A 14,067-nucleotide genomic window follows, 5' to 3' on the forward strand; every position below is an offset into this window, starting at 1 on the left:
ATAAATACCTAAGTAAACAGTAAGGTTGGATTTTATTTTCTTGAACGTGTCACTTGAATTGTCACAGTTATACTTCATTGGGTCCCCTGAGAAGAAAGAGCTAGCCATGGCTTCCAACACTATTTCTGAGCTCAGGAGCTATTAACGGAAATACACATCAGGCAGCTTCATCTCAGAAAGGCTATCAACTGAAAAAATCCTCCTTGACGTTGGTGGACAAATGAGATCTTCTCAACATCTACTTTCGACTCTAAAATCTCAGTGGGAATGACAGCTCTGCAGCACTTAGATGGAAGAATAAGGACAAAACTGATACTGGAGGACGAGGGGCCGCAGAGCACAGAAATGGTGCCTGGCTCATGCTGATATGAAAACCACATCCTGCCACACCCACCACCTGCTAACCCAGCCCAACAGTGCAATTATCAGCGCTCCGCAGGGGTGATGCAAAGAACAGAAAGCCAGAGCACGACCTCTGGCTGTTCACCTCCATGATGCCATCTGCAGAAGGAGGAGGGACCATCCTTTAAAAAGAAATTTTTTTTCCCCTTGGCCATGCTGCACAGCATGTGGGATCCAAGTTCCCCAACCAGGGATCAAACCCACGCCCCCTGCAGTGGAAGTGTGACTGGCAGTCCCCACTGGACCATCAGGGAAGTCCCAGGACTATCATTTATTAGACTGAAGGGGATGGGAGTCCATGAAGCTAGTGTGACCACAGTCCTCTGGGATTCGAGACTGGTTAAGCGTGAACACATGTAGCTCTAGAGAAGTTTCTGATAGTTATACACGAAGTCTAAAAGGAGTTTTCAGAATCACTTTCAGAGGGAGTACGGAAGTCCTCGGCCTCTTTCTTTAGCACCACCTTATACACCACCAGATCATGCCTCCCGTCCTGCAGAGTGGTGCCATTTATGTTCATCAGCTTCACAAAGGACACGCCAAAGGCTCGCTCCGATTTATCTCTGGCTGAAAAGACAAGAATAAATGTCTGAGCGGGGCAGAAGGACCAGGGAGTGATGGCTATGACAGCTGATGGCACACTGCTCTGCAGTCAGGCGTTCAACCGCATGCTCATCAATTAGTTCAGTGAGCTCCAATAAGCCATATGGATTATCCATGTCACTGCCTCCCTGAAGGAAACAGTTCCTTAACTGAAATCTTCTAGTGGCCCCCACACATACCCTGCTCTTCCTATATTTATGAATGAATGACACCAGAGTTCACTCAAACATCCAATCAGAATAAGGAGTATCGACACTAACCCCGCCCCCAGGCTAACCCCACATCCCGAGAGCCTCTGGACACCTCTTCTCTCGATTCCTGCTGTTCCCTCCTGAGTCCAGGCCACCCTCATCACTTCCCTGTATTCCTATAAGCTCTTCATAACAGGTCTCTCTGTCTTTAGCCCTTCACCACCCAACATCTCTCCACTCTTTGGTATGAATTTCCAAAATCAAACCTAATCAGGTCAAATGCCATGCTTCCAAACCATTCCATGGGCTATCTCACTACTGCTGTTTTAAAACAGACTCAGTACGTATGTATGTATACTCTGTATATATGTATTCATTTAGTTATATTTTGCTGTGCTGGGTCTTTGCTGCTGTGCACAGGCTTTCTCTAGCTGTGGTGAGCAGGGACTACTCTCTAGTTGTGTATGGGCATCTCCTTGCAGCAGCTCCTCTTTCTTTAGAGCATGGGCTCTAGAGCCCGGGCTGAGTAACTGTGGTGCGTGGGCTTAGTTGCTCCTCAGCAAATAGGATCTTCCCAGACCAGCAATGAAATCCGTGACCCCGGCATTGGTAGGCAGATTCCTAACCCCTGGACCACCAGGGAAGTACCTCAGCAAGTATTTATTGTATTTCAAGGTTTGTGGACAGCAAGGAGATCAAACCAGTCAATCCTAAAGGAAATCAATCCTGAATATTCACGGGAAGGACTGATGCTGAAGCTCCAAGACTCTGGCCATCTGATGCAAAGAGCTGACTCATTGGAAAAGACTGTGATGCTAGGAAAGACTGAGGGCAGGAGAAGGGGGTGACAGAGGATGAGATGGTTGGATGGCATCACCAACTCCATGGACAGGAGCTTGAGCAAACTCCAGGAGACAGTGAAGGACACAGAGGCATGGTATGCTGCAGTCCACGGGGTTGCAAAGAGTCAGACACAACTTAGCCACTGAATAACAATAACAAGGTTGTGATGCCATCTAAGGTTTCTGTTCCTCTCATTTTCCAAGATGCCCATGTGCCAGGAAAAGGGGTTATGTGTTTCTTGTGGCATCTGGGAAGGAGATCCAGCCTCTTGAGGAAGGAAAGGGCCTCCCTCCTGGTCTTCAGAGTTGGCCTCTGAGCTCACCATGTCCCCTACTCAGATGTCTATGGCTGGGGTGACTCGTGGCCCCTTCTCACCACAGGCACACCTCTAAGCTCTGCTAGGTCTCGTGTGTCCCCAGACTGGCTGAGCATGTATCTGTTATGAAAAGATTATACTATAGTTTGTTCATATGTTCTCCTTTTGATGGCCACTTGGGCCGTGTCCAGTTTGATTGGGGATACCATGACTAAAGCTGTTATAAACAGATACCAAATCACCACCACCACCCCACCTATACTTGCAATCCCCAATCATTATGGCACCGGGGACTGGTTTCATGGAAGATAATTTTTCTACAAACCAGGGGCAGGGGGGATGGTTTCAGGATGATTCAAACGCATTACATTTATTGTGTACTTTATTTCTATTAGTATTGCAGCAGCTCCACCTCAGATCATCAGGCATCAGACTCCAGAAGTTAGGGACTCCTGACCTATACCACACTCTTTAATGGCTCCTCCACAAGATGGTCTAAAAGAACCTTCACTTTTCCATGACCCTGCTCCAGCCTGCCTGGAATCAGACTGCCGAGGTGTCAATTTGGGTTCTTACTAGCCCTGTGACCCTGGGCAAAGTGAAAGTAAAAGTCACTCAGCCATGTCCAACTCTTTGCAACCCCATGGACTTCTCCATGGAATTCTCCAGGCCAGAATACTAGAGTAGGTAGCTGTTCCCTTCTCCAGGCAATCTTCCCAACCCAGGGATCGAACCCGGCTGAGCCACCACGGAAGACCAAGAATACTGGAGTGCATAGCCTATCCCTTCTCCAGTGGATCTTCCCAGGAATCGAATCAGGTTCTCCTGCATTGCAAGGGGACTCTTTACCAGCTGAGCTACCAGGGAAGCCCAACCTTGGGCCTAACATCTCTGTGCCTCACTTTCCTTATGTGCAGATGTGGATAAAAGTAGTATGGATCTTATCAGACTACTGTAGATACTAAACAAGACAGTGTATAAATATAAATACCACGTGGTATTTGGTACCAACTAAGAGCTTGAGAAATGCTCCTTTAGTATAATGTAGAACTGGATGAAATTGCTAATATTTGACTATTTGCTACTGACCTATAAAACTGGCACTTTAAGATGGCTCAATTTAATATTATAATTGCTCCCACTTCAGCCTCCCTTTCCTTTTTCAAACACATTTCTCCACCATCACCCTTTGCTGGGCTAACCTCTGCTTATCTTCGAGGCTCAAACAGGATGTAGGAAATCTTAGGAGTTGTAGGAAATCCCAGGCAGGGTTGGGTGCTAGGCTTGAATTCCATGGGGTTGCAAAGAGTTGGACATGACTGAGTGACTTTTACTTTCACTTTGCCCAGGGTCACAGGGCTAGTAAGAACCCAGATTCACACCTCAGCAGTCTGATTCCAGTCTGTTTTCATACTCATCTTTCTAACTAGGTCACAGAGACTTTTCAGAGCAGGGCCTGAGTCCTGTCTTCTATTATCTATTGAGGGCCTGGCCTGTGGTCTGGTAGGCAGACGACAGTCAAAAATTTCAGTTTGGAAGGAAGGACTGGACTTTCATGCAGTGCTGAATAAGAACAACCCTTCCAGACACATTGTGATCAATCGGAAAATAAACAAGATTCTCCTTTGTTCATACTTTAGAAAAATTAACTCATGAACTATGATCTAAAATTTGAAATAGTTCTTTCATTAAAAAAATTTGGGAAACTAGAGATTAAACACTTTTCTGGCTTCAGGATTTCTCAAAAATATGACAACATATACTGTGAATGCCTAAGAGGAAAATGTAATACACAAGCATTTCCTATCTCTATCCAACTGTGAAACTCATTGTGTCAGAGAGCATCTATTAGCATCTTAGAGAACCTTAGTACTCACAGAACACATTTGGAGAAAATTCTGATACAGAATATAAATCCTGGAAACCTAGAAAAATTTATTAAAAAATATTTCCTTAGCACCAATGAATCCAGAGATAAAGATGCCAAGTATCTTGCTCCACAGACACACAAAAGTGCTGTCAAACAGGATGTTTTTTTGATGAAAGATATTGTTTTGATGAAAGTATGTCATAGACCTCCTAATAAATACTTACATTCCTGAGACGACCGGTGTCGGAAGGTAAATCTTATATGGCAGCGAGTAACTTCTTCTATAGCAATGGACACCTGCATAATAATTCAGAATTACGAGTTTATATCAATTCAGTCCTTGGCACGCAGAGCTCATTTTATAAAATGAGGCCCATTTTAGTATCTGGTCATAAGGCGTCATTGTGATAGAGTGAGATTTCATGGAGGACTTCCTGCAAGAGAGCTTCAGCTATTTCTCAAAACCAAGTGAAGCTCAAGAGATCATCTTTGCTATTTATCATAGATTCTGAAAGCGGAGATTCTACAAATTTCTAGTGTCTTCTCAAGTATGAAGCAGGAGACGCTTCAGAGTGAAAACATCAGTACTTGTACCTTTCGGACTACAAGCTGTACATGAATACAGTAACATGTAGGGACTATAACAGAAGGAAAGGGCTTCCCTGGTGGCTCAGTGGTAAAGAATCTGCCTGCCAAGGCAGAAGACCCAGGATCGATTCCTGGGTTGGGAAGATTCCCATGAGAAGGAAATGGCAAGCCACTCCAGTATCCTTGCCTGGAGAAACCCATGGATGGAGGAGCCTGGCAGGCTACAGTCCATGAGGTCACAGAGTTGGACATGACTGAGCACATACACGCACTGGAAGAGAAAGATAAAATACTAGAGAAAAGGAAGATTTTTATTTTTGCTGCTTATATGTACAGAAGGGACAGGAAAACAGAGACATGGGGCAATGTACAGAGCAGAGAATTTGTGGCAAGAGTTTAATTATGGTGTGGTTATATCATGGACTATTATGTAATTATCTATCATGAATATCTACCTCAACATGAATCAGCCATAGGTATACATATATCCCCTCCCTCCCAGCTCCCTCCCCATCCCACCCCTCTAAGTTGATACAGAGCCCCTGTTTGAGATTCCTGAGGCATACCACAAATTCCCATTGGCTATCTATCTTACCTATGATAATGTAAGTTTCCATGTTACTCTTTCCGTACATCTTATTCCGTCCTCCCCTCTCCCCATGTCTGTATGTCTATTCTCTATGTGTTTCCCCATTGCTGCAAGTTCTTCAGTACCATGCTTCTAGATTCTGTATATATGTGTTAGAATACGATATTTATCTTTCTCTCTCTGACTCACTTCACTCTGTATAATAGGTTCTAGGTTCATCCACCTCATCAGAACTGACTCAAACGCGTTCCTTTTTATGGCTGAGTATTATTTCATTGTACATATGTACCACAATTTCTTTATCCATTCATCTGTTGACAAACATCTAGGTTGCTTCCATATTCTAGCTATTGTAAATAGTGCTGCAATGAACAAGGGAAACACATGTGTCTTTTTCAATTTTGGTTTCCTCAGCGTATGTGCCTAGAAGTGGGGCTGCTGGGTCATATGGTGGTTTTATTCCTAGTTTAAATTTATATGAAAAGCATGACTCCAGACATATTAAGTATGTAAAACTGTGGAGGATGGTAAAGTTCAGTTGCTCAGTTGTGTCCAACTCTTTGTGACACCATGGACTGCAGCATGCCAGCCTTCCCTGTCCATCACCAGCTCCCAGAGTTTACTCAAGTTCATGTCCATGGAGTCAGTGATGCCACCCAACCATTCCATCCTCTGTTGTCCCCTTCTTCTTCCACCTTCAATCATTCACAGCATCAGGGTCTTTTCAAATGAGTCAGTTCTTCGCATCAGGTGGCCAAAGTATTGGAGTTTCAGCTTTAGCATCAGTTCTTCCAATGAATATTCAGGACTGATTTCCTTTAGAATGGACTGGTTGGATCTCCCTGCAATCCAGGGGACTCTCGAGTCTTCTCCAACACCACAGTTCAAAAGCATCAATTCTTCGGCGCTCAGCTTTCTTTATAGTCCAACTCTCACACCCATACATGACTACTGGAAAAACCAAAGCTTTCACTAGACGGACCTTTGTTATCAAAGTAATGTCTCTGCTTTTTAATATGCTGTCTTGGTTGGTCATAACTTTTCTTCCAAGGGGCAAGTGTCTTTTAATTTCATGGCTGCAGCCACCATCTGCAGTGATTTTGGAGCCCCCCCCAAAAAAAGTCTGCCACTGTTTCCCCATCTATTTGCCATGAAGGGACCAGACGCCATGATCTTAGTTTTCTGAAAGTTGAGTTTTAAGCCAAATTTTTCACTCTCATCTTTCACATTCATCAAGAGGCTCTTTAGTTCTTCTTTACTTTCTGCCCATAAGGGTGGTGACATCTGCATATCTGAAGTTATTGATATTTCTCCCAGCAATCTTGATTCCAGCTTGTGGTTCATCCGGTCCAGCACTTTTCATAATGTACTCTGTACATAAGTTAAATAAGCAGGGTGACAATATACAGCCTTGACATACTTCTTTCCCGATTTGGAACCAATCTGTTGTTCCATGTCCAGTTCTAAATGTTGCTTCCTGACCTGCATACAGATTTCTCAGAGGCAGATCAAGTGGTCTGGTCTTCCCATCTTGTTAAAAATTTTACATAGTTTGTTGTGATCCACATAGTCAAAGGCTTTGGCGTAGTCAATAAAGCAGAAGTAAATGTTTTTCTGGAACTCTCTCGCTTTTTCGATGATCCAGCAGATGTTGGCACTTTGATCTCTGGCTCCTCTGCCTTTTCTAAATCCAGGTTGAACATCTGGAAGTTCACAGTTCACTGCCTGGCTTGGAGAATTTTGACCATTACTTTGCTGGAATGTGAGATGAGTGCAATTGTGCAGTAGTCTGAATATAGTTTAGCATTGCCTTTCTTTGGGATTGGAATGAAAACTGACCTTTTCCAGTCCTGTGGCCACTGCTGAGTTTTCCAAATTTGCTGGCAGGTTGAGTGCAGCACTTTGACATAATCATCTTTTAGGATTTGAAATAGCTCAACTGGAACTCCATCACCTCCACTAGCTTTGTTCATAGTGATGCTTCCCCTAAGGCCCACTTGACTTTGCATTCCAGGACGTCTGGCTCTAGGTGAATGATCACACCATCGTGGTTATCTGGGTCATGAAGATCTTTTTTGTATAGTTCGTCTGGGTATTCTTGCCACCTCTTCCTAATATCTTCTGTTTCTGTTAGATCCATGCCAATTCTGTCCTTTACTGTGCCCATCTTTGTGCATTTATTATGCCTCCAACCACTGTGGAGGATGGTTACTTCTGAATTAAGATACAAGGGCAATTATTTTTTAGTTTTATGTGAAGAGTTTTAAAGACTCTGACAATCAGAAAGAGTCAATATGGATAAGCAACGAAGTCCCATTGTACAGCACAAGGAACTATATTCAGTATCCTGATCTCAGCCATAATGGATAAGAATATTCAAAAGAATGTGCGTGTGTATGTATATGTGTGTACATGTATGTACGTGTGCGTGTGCGTGCGTGCACGTGTGTGTGTGTGTGTGTGTGTGTGTGTGTGTGTGTGTCTGTGTGTGTCTGTGTAGGTGAGCTTCTCTGGTGGCTCAGTAGTAAAGGATCCTCCTGCAAATGCAGGAGATGTGGTTCGATCTCTGGGTCAGAAGGATCCCCTGGAGACAGAAATGGCAACTCACTCCAGTATTCTTGCCTGGGAAATTCCATGGACAGAGAAGCCTGGCGGACTACAGTCCACGGGGTAACAAAGAGTTGGATATGACTTAGCGACAAAACAAAAGCAAAAACTAGAAATTTATATGAATAATGGAATTGCTTTGCTGTACAGCCAAAATTAATACAACACTGTAAATAAACTATACCTCAATTATAAAATATAAAAAAGAAAGAGCTAATGGAGCCTGGGGTTCAGAAAAAGTGGGCTCTAGTGTAGACTCTGACACAGAGCAGCTAGAGGAACATGGTTGCTTCACTTCTCTGAGTGTCAGTTACCTCTTTAGAAAAAGAGCTACTGTTGGGACTTCCCTTGTGGTCCAGTGGTTAAGACTTTGCCTTCCAATGCAGGTGATGCCCAGGTTGGATCCTTGGGGGAACTAAGATCCCCCATGCTGCTCAGTGTGGTGAACAATTAACAAAAAAGAAAGAAAAAAGGGTACTGCAACTCAGACCCTTTCAGTTGCAGAGCTATTGCAAGGCTCACATGAGCTAACTGATCTCAAGAGCAGTTTAGAATCTGAAAAACATGTAATTAAATTGAAAAGGGGTCCAGCAAACTTGGTTAGAGACCAAGAAGGAAAGAAATGTTAGGAAACTGCTCACAAAGTGTGAAATTTCCCATTTGGTGCTAGACCATCTTGGCAGCCTCTTACATCATTACAACCACAAGTTTTTCTCCAAATTTCAACACGTTGACAAACTAGAACATTATTTAAGATTTCTGAAGTTTCTGAAAGAGAAATGCTCTTGTAAAGAATTACGATGATCAGTTCATTTCTTAATGCACACCACAGGCAACCTATGTAGAACTTCGGGAAAAAGGAGGAATCACTGGTGGGTAAAAGGGTTATTTGTGGAGATGTGTTTGGACCTAAAGTCTGTCAAACAGAGTGAAGTAAGTCAGAAAAACAAATATAGTATACTAATGCATGTATGTGGCACCTAGAAAAATGATACAGATGAACCTAGTTCAGGGCAGGAATAGAGACACAGACGTAGGAACAGATGTGTGGACAAAGCGGGTGGGATGAATCAGGAGATTGAGATTGACATACATACACTGTGTAAAACAGATAGCTAGTGGAAAGCTGCTGTATGGCACAACGAACTCAGCTCAATGCTCTGGGATGACCTAGAGGGGCGGGATGGGGAAGTGGGGTGGGAAGAAGGGTCAAGGGCAGGGGTGTATGTATACATATAGCTGATTCACTTCATTGTGCAGCAGAAACTAACACAACATTGTAAAGCAACTATATCCTAAGTTAAAAAAAGAAGAAAGGTATCTAAAAGAGGTTTCATATATGACAAGTTACTGACAGCACATTCTCACCTTGACGGTCTCATACCAACAGGGCTGCTTGACTTGATAATACACCACTGATTTGTATTCAGAAATGCCTTCATATCCAGCACCAGGATGAATTGCTTTCTTTGGATGGAAAGAAAAAATTAGGAGGTGATAACATCTAGACACTCAGGGTACTCCACATGGCTAGTGCACGTCTTACACTGGCATCCATAAATTGATTACCTCTGGGGTGAAGAGTGTGATGACTTTCTAAGAAGATGTGGTACACGTATACAATGGAATACTACCCATCCATAAAAAGGAATGAAACAATGCCATTTGCATCAACATGGATGAACCTTAGTATTGTCATACTAAGTGGTAAAGTCAGTCAGACAAAGATGAATATGACACCACTCACATGTGGAATCTAAAGTATGACAGACATGAACTTATTTACAAAATGCAAACAGACTCACAGACACAGAAAACAAACTGCTGGTTTCCAAAGGGGAAGGTTGAGGAATGGGATACTTAGGAACTTGAGATGAAAAGATACACACTACTCTATATAAAATAGGTAACGAGGACCTACTGTACACAGGGAACTATATGGAATATGTTGTAAAAACCTACATGTGAGAAGAATCTAAAAAAGAATATACATAGATGATCGACAGATAATGCTGTATAGATACTTCGCTGTATACCTGAAACAAACACAACACTGTAAAGCAACCATATGTCAATAAAAGAAATTAATTTAAAACGACTGAGTTTTGGGTTTCCCCAGCGGCTCATTGGTAAAGAATCTGCCTGCCAATGCAGGAGACACAGGTTTGGTCCCTGATCTGGGAGGATCCCACATGCCACAAAGCAACTAAGCCAGGCACCACAACTCTTAAGCCTGTGCTCTAGAGTCTGCAAGCCACAGCTACTAAGCCCATGCGCTACAACTACTAAAGCCCGCATGCCCTAGAGCCTGTGCTCCGCAACATGAGAAGTCACTGCGATGAGAAGCCTGCACACCCCAACTGGAGAGTAGCCCCCACACACCACAAACTAGAGAAAAGCCCAGCAAAGCCAAAAATAAATAAATCAATTAAATTATATATTAAAAAAAAAAAGAGTGAGTTTCTAGCACTTTGAGGGTCCAAGTATCTCAATGCGTAGTTACTAAGGCACCCAGTACCAGCTTAACATTCCTCTTTGCTGGAACTTTTATTCTCTCTTCCATTCCAACCATACACTGTCCTTCCTTTCTTTCTTCTTTCCTCTTTCAGGGAATGGAGGTCTAGTGAGGGTGACCCAGAGCTAAGCACGTTGCAGACATAAAGCCGTGTGAGGTCCTGTCTACACACTTGTTTTAAGGACTTGGTACGCAGGTGTGATGTGTCCACTCGAACTTAAGGTTGTGGCTCTTCCTAGAAAGGAACCACTTAGTTCAGTAGAGTCAGGCCTCCGTGGGGGTACTTCCAAGCTAGTTAGCAAAGCCATGAAGATGTGTACTTGAACTCTTGGGGCAAAAGGGCTCTTCTAACAGCACAAAGAAATCACTCCCACATTGTGGCCCATGGCATTCTGCTTCTCCCTCTATGCAGAGGACAACTGTCTTAAACAACTGATTCCTTCGAAGACGAGCACATCCCCAGGGAAGTGGTGGATGGTGTACTCTGCTGTGCCCCCACCACGATGCACTCAGTGAATGGAACGGACTCCCCAGCAGATAACTATGGCACCCGCGAGAGGAGCCAAAGGTCACTTGGGACAGTAAAAGCCTGCCATGACCATCCCTTGCCTATCCTCCTCCATGACATCAGAATCAAGACTTAACTTCTGTTAGAGGAACAATGGACCAGAAGTCAGGACACCTGTGTCTGTTTCCTGCATCACCTCTGGGTCCCGTGCTTCCCTCAGAGAACACCGAATCCTCTCTGGGTTGCAGTTTGATGATCTCTAAAACTAAAAAGCATGGTAGCTGACCTTGAACCAAGAACCCTTCCAGTATAACAGCTCAAAGCAGTACATCTCTGCTGGTTCAGCTCACCCAGGTGGAGGACCTGTGTCCTCCAGATCGAAAGGAGGACCTTATCAGATTGAAAGTGTCTAAATTACTTGAAAATGATTAAGAACCTCTACATCAGGGGCTTCCCTGGTGGCTCAGTGGTAAAGAATCCACCTGCCAACGTAGGAGACATGCGTTTGATCCCTGATCTGGGAAGATCCCGTATGCCTTGGCACAAAGTAAGCCCATGCACCTTAACTATTAGGCCCAGGAGCTGCAACTACTGAGTCCATGTGTCTCAACTACTGAAGCCCAAGAGCCCGTGCTCTGCAACGAGAAGCCACTGCAATGAGAAGCCTGCACACTGCAAGAAAGGGTATCCCCCACTCACTGCAACTAGAGAAAGCCTATGTGCAGCAATGAAGACCCAGTGTAGACAAAAACAAATCAATAAGATAAGAGAGAGAGAATCGCTACATTAGAAATGTACACCTGAAATCCTGGTGGCTTGAGGTCTTTCTCAGCACAGAAGAAATAATAAAATTAAGAATCTATGTGAATTTATTAACAAAATTGGTAACTGCTAATCACAAATTTAATGGGCTTCCTACTTTTTTCTTGTGAAACACCAAATCCACTCTACAGGGAAGAACAATTAACATCAGGCCTGAAGTCCTGTAAAGGAGTGTGTTGATGGCAGTGGGACTACTGGGAATATCACTAACCTCCAAGAGCCTGCCCTCCTCGTCGTGTACAGACATGGTCACCTCCACGTTCTTTGGTGTCTTCTTTTTCCCCTTGTCAAACTCCCCATGGATCAGGGTGACATAAATATCATTCCGAACATCTCCTGCAACACAACAAACCATCCTGTGAGTGGTGCTACCTGGAGTCATTTTTAAATTTCAGAGTGTAATAAGATGTAAATTATATGTAAAATATAAAATGCTCTGACTTTGTAATAAATTATTTACATAGGAGTTTTAATATGTATTGTTCCCAACAGCTTACCTCATTTTACCTCTCCATACATAGCACAGTGTCTGTGAAGTACAGTTTGGTGCTATTTGTTGTATACATGAAACTTATATAATATAGTACAACTGTACCACAATAAAAACATACGAGCAAGGATTTATCCATAAGGATATTCAGTGTGGTAGCGTTTGTTACTGTGAAAACTTTGACACATCTTCAGTTTCCAACCACAGAAACGGTTGAATAAATTAAGGTACAGTGAAATGAAATAATATTCATTTACTCCTTTAAAAAACAGACTGAGCACAGACTCTGTTCTGAAGCACTGTGCTAGGTGTTTGGGAGACAACGGTCAGCCATACATGCACCAGCCTTGCTCACAAGCAGCTTATAGTCTGGTGGGTGAGAGAAGCATTTTCAGACCATCATCTGATGAGATGCATCATTATAAAGTCAGGATCAATGGAGGGTGTGGGAATCTACCCTTTGGGCTGATACTGGAGGAATGAGAGTAGGAGGGAGAGCACATAGCATGTGCAAAGGCCCAGAGGTAGCATATCCATGATGCTTTCAAGTGAAGGAAATCTGGTATGAGATGAGGTTATGGAGACAGACATAAGCCTGCCTGAGGCCAACAGAAAAATTTGTATCTTCATCCTAAATATAAACAGAAGTCACTGACATGTTTTTAGAACAGAAGGAGTATGACAATATCAGAAAGGCATTTATAACCGACCATTCATGCTACCGTGTGGAGAATGAGGTAGAAAGAACAGGAACAGGGAAACCAGTTAGGAAGACATGGCAGTTGTCCAGGGAACTGATGACAGTAGCTACAATTTAGGGAGTTACAGCTGGATAAAGAAGCGGGTGGAGTTGAGAGGCTTTCAAAGGGAAAACTGGTGGATCTTCTCCCTCAATTCTGTGTGAGGTGAAGGAAAGGAGGTGTCAAGGGTGATTTCCAGGTTTCTTGTCTATGCAAGTGGATGGATGAGGGGCTGTGTTCTGAGATAAAAACACAATAAAATAGTCAGGCCCAGATGCTTAGGATGGCAAGTTCCAGGTGCAGATTTTCAGTTAAGAAATAAAGAGAATGATCCAATTGAGGGTGGGAAGAGAAGGTCCTCTTGGTACGTAGGTGTGATGTGTCCACTCGAACTTAAGGTTGCGGCTCTTCCTAGAGGTCTTCTTCCCACCTCTGATTAAAGGAAGGATCTTAGAACTAGATATTTGGATTTATCTGGTCCCATCACTTCATGGGGAATAGATGGGGAAACAGTAGAAACAGTGTCAGACTTTATTTTTTGGGGCTCCAAAAGCACTGCAGATGGTGACTGCAGCCATGAAATTAAAAGACACTTACTCCTTGGAAGAAAAGTTATGACCAACCTAGATAGCATATTCAAAAGCAGAGACATTACTTTGCCAACAAAGGTCCGTCTAGTCAAGGCTATGGTTTTTCCTGTGGTCATGTATGGATGTGAGAGTTGGACTGTGAAGAAGGCTGAGCACCGAAGAATTGATGCTTTTGAACTGTGGTGTTGGAGAAGACTCTTGAGAGTCCCTTGGACTGCAAGGAGATCCAACCAGTCCATTCTGAAGGAGATCAGCCCTGAGATTTCTTTGGAGGGAATGATGCTAAAGCTGAAACTCCAGTACTTTCGCCACCTCATGTGAACAGGTGACTCATTGGAAAAGACTCTGATGCTGGGAGGGATTGGGGGCAGGAGGAGAAGGGGACGACAGAGG

At 43.5% G+C, this 14,067-nt stretch overlaps 1 protein-coding gene across 1 annotated transcript in view; it reads right to left on the bottom strand.

Annotated features, from left to right (window-relative positions):
• The window catches only part of DOCK5 (dedicator of cytokinesis 5), a 274,699-nt gene that overhangs the window by 97,156 nt on the left and 163,476 nt on the right, over positions 1-14,067 (bottom strand). Inside the window, exons 14-17 of the mRNA XM_069575968.1 lie at positions 12,066-12,190; positions 9,378-9,476; positions 4,450-4,522; positions 866-969 (exon numbers count right to left, since the gene is read on the bottom strand). Of these exons, the coding sequence (XP_069432069.1) occupies positions 866-969; positions 4,450-4,522; positions 9,378-9,476; positions 12,066-12,190 (401 nt within the window). The remainder of the gene's footprint in view (positions 1-865; positions 970-4,449; positions 4,523-9,377; positions 9,477-12,065; positions 12,191-14,067) is intronic.

Source organism: Ovis canadensis, chromosome 2, assembly GCF_042477335.2.
Source record: "Ovis canadensis isolate MfBH-ARS-UI-01 breed Bighorn chromosome 2, ARS-UI_OviCan_v2, whole genome shotgun sequence".
NCBI lineage: Eukaryota > Metazoa > Chordata > Mammalia > Artiodactyla > Bovidae > Ovis > Ovis canadensis.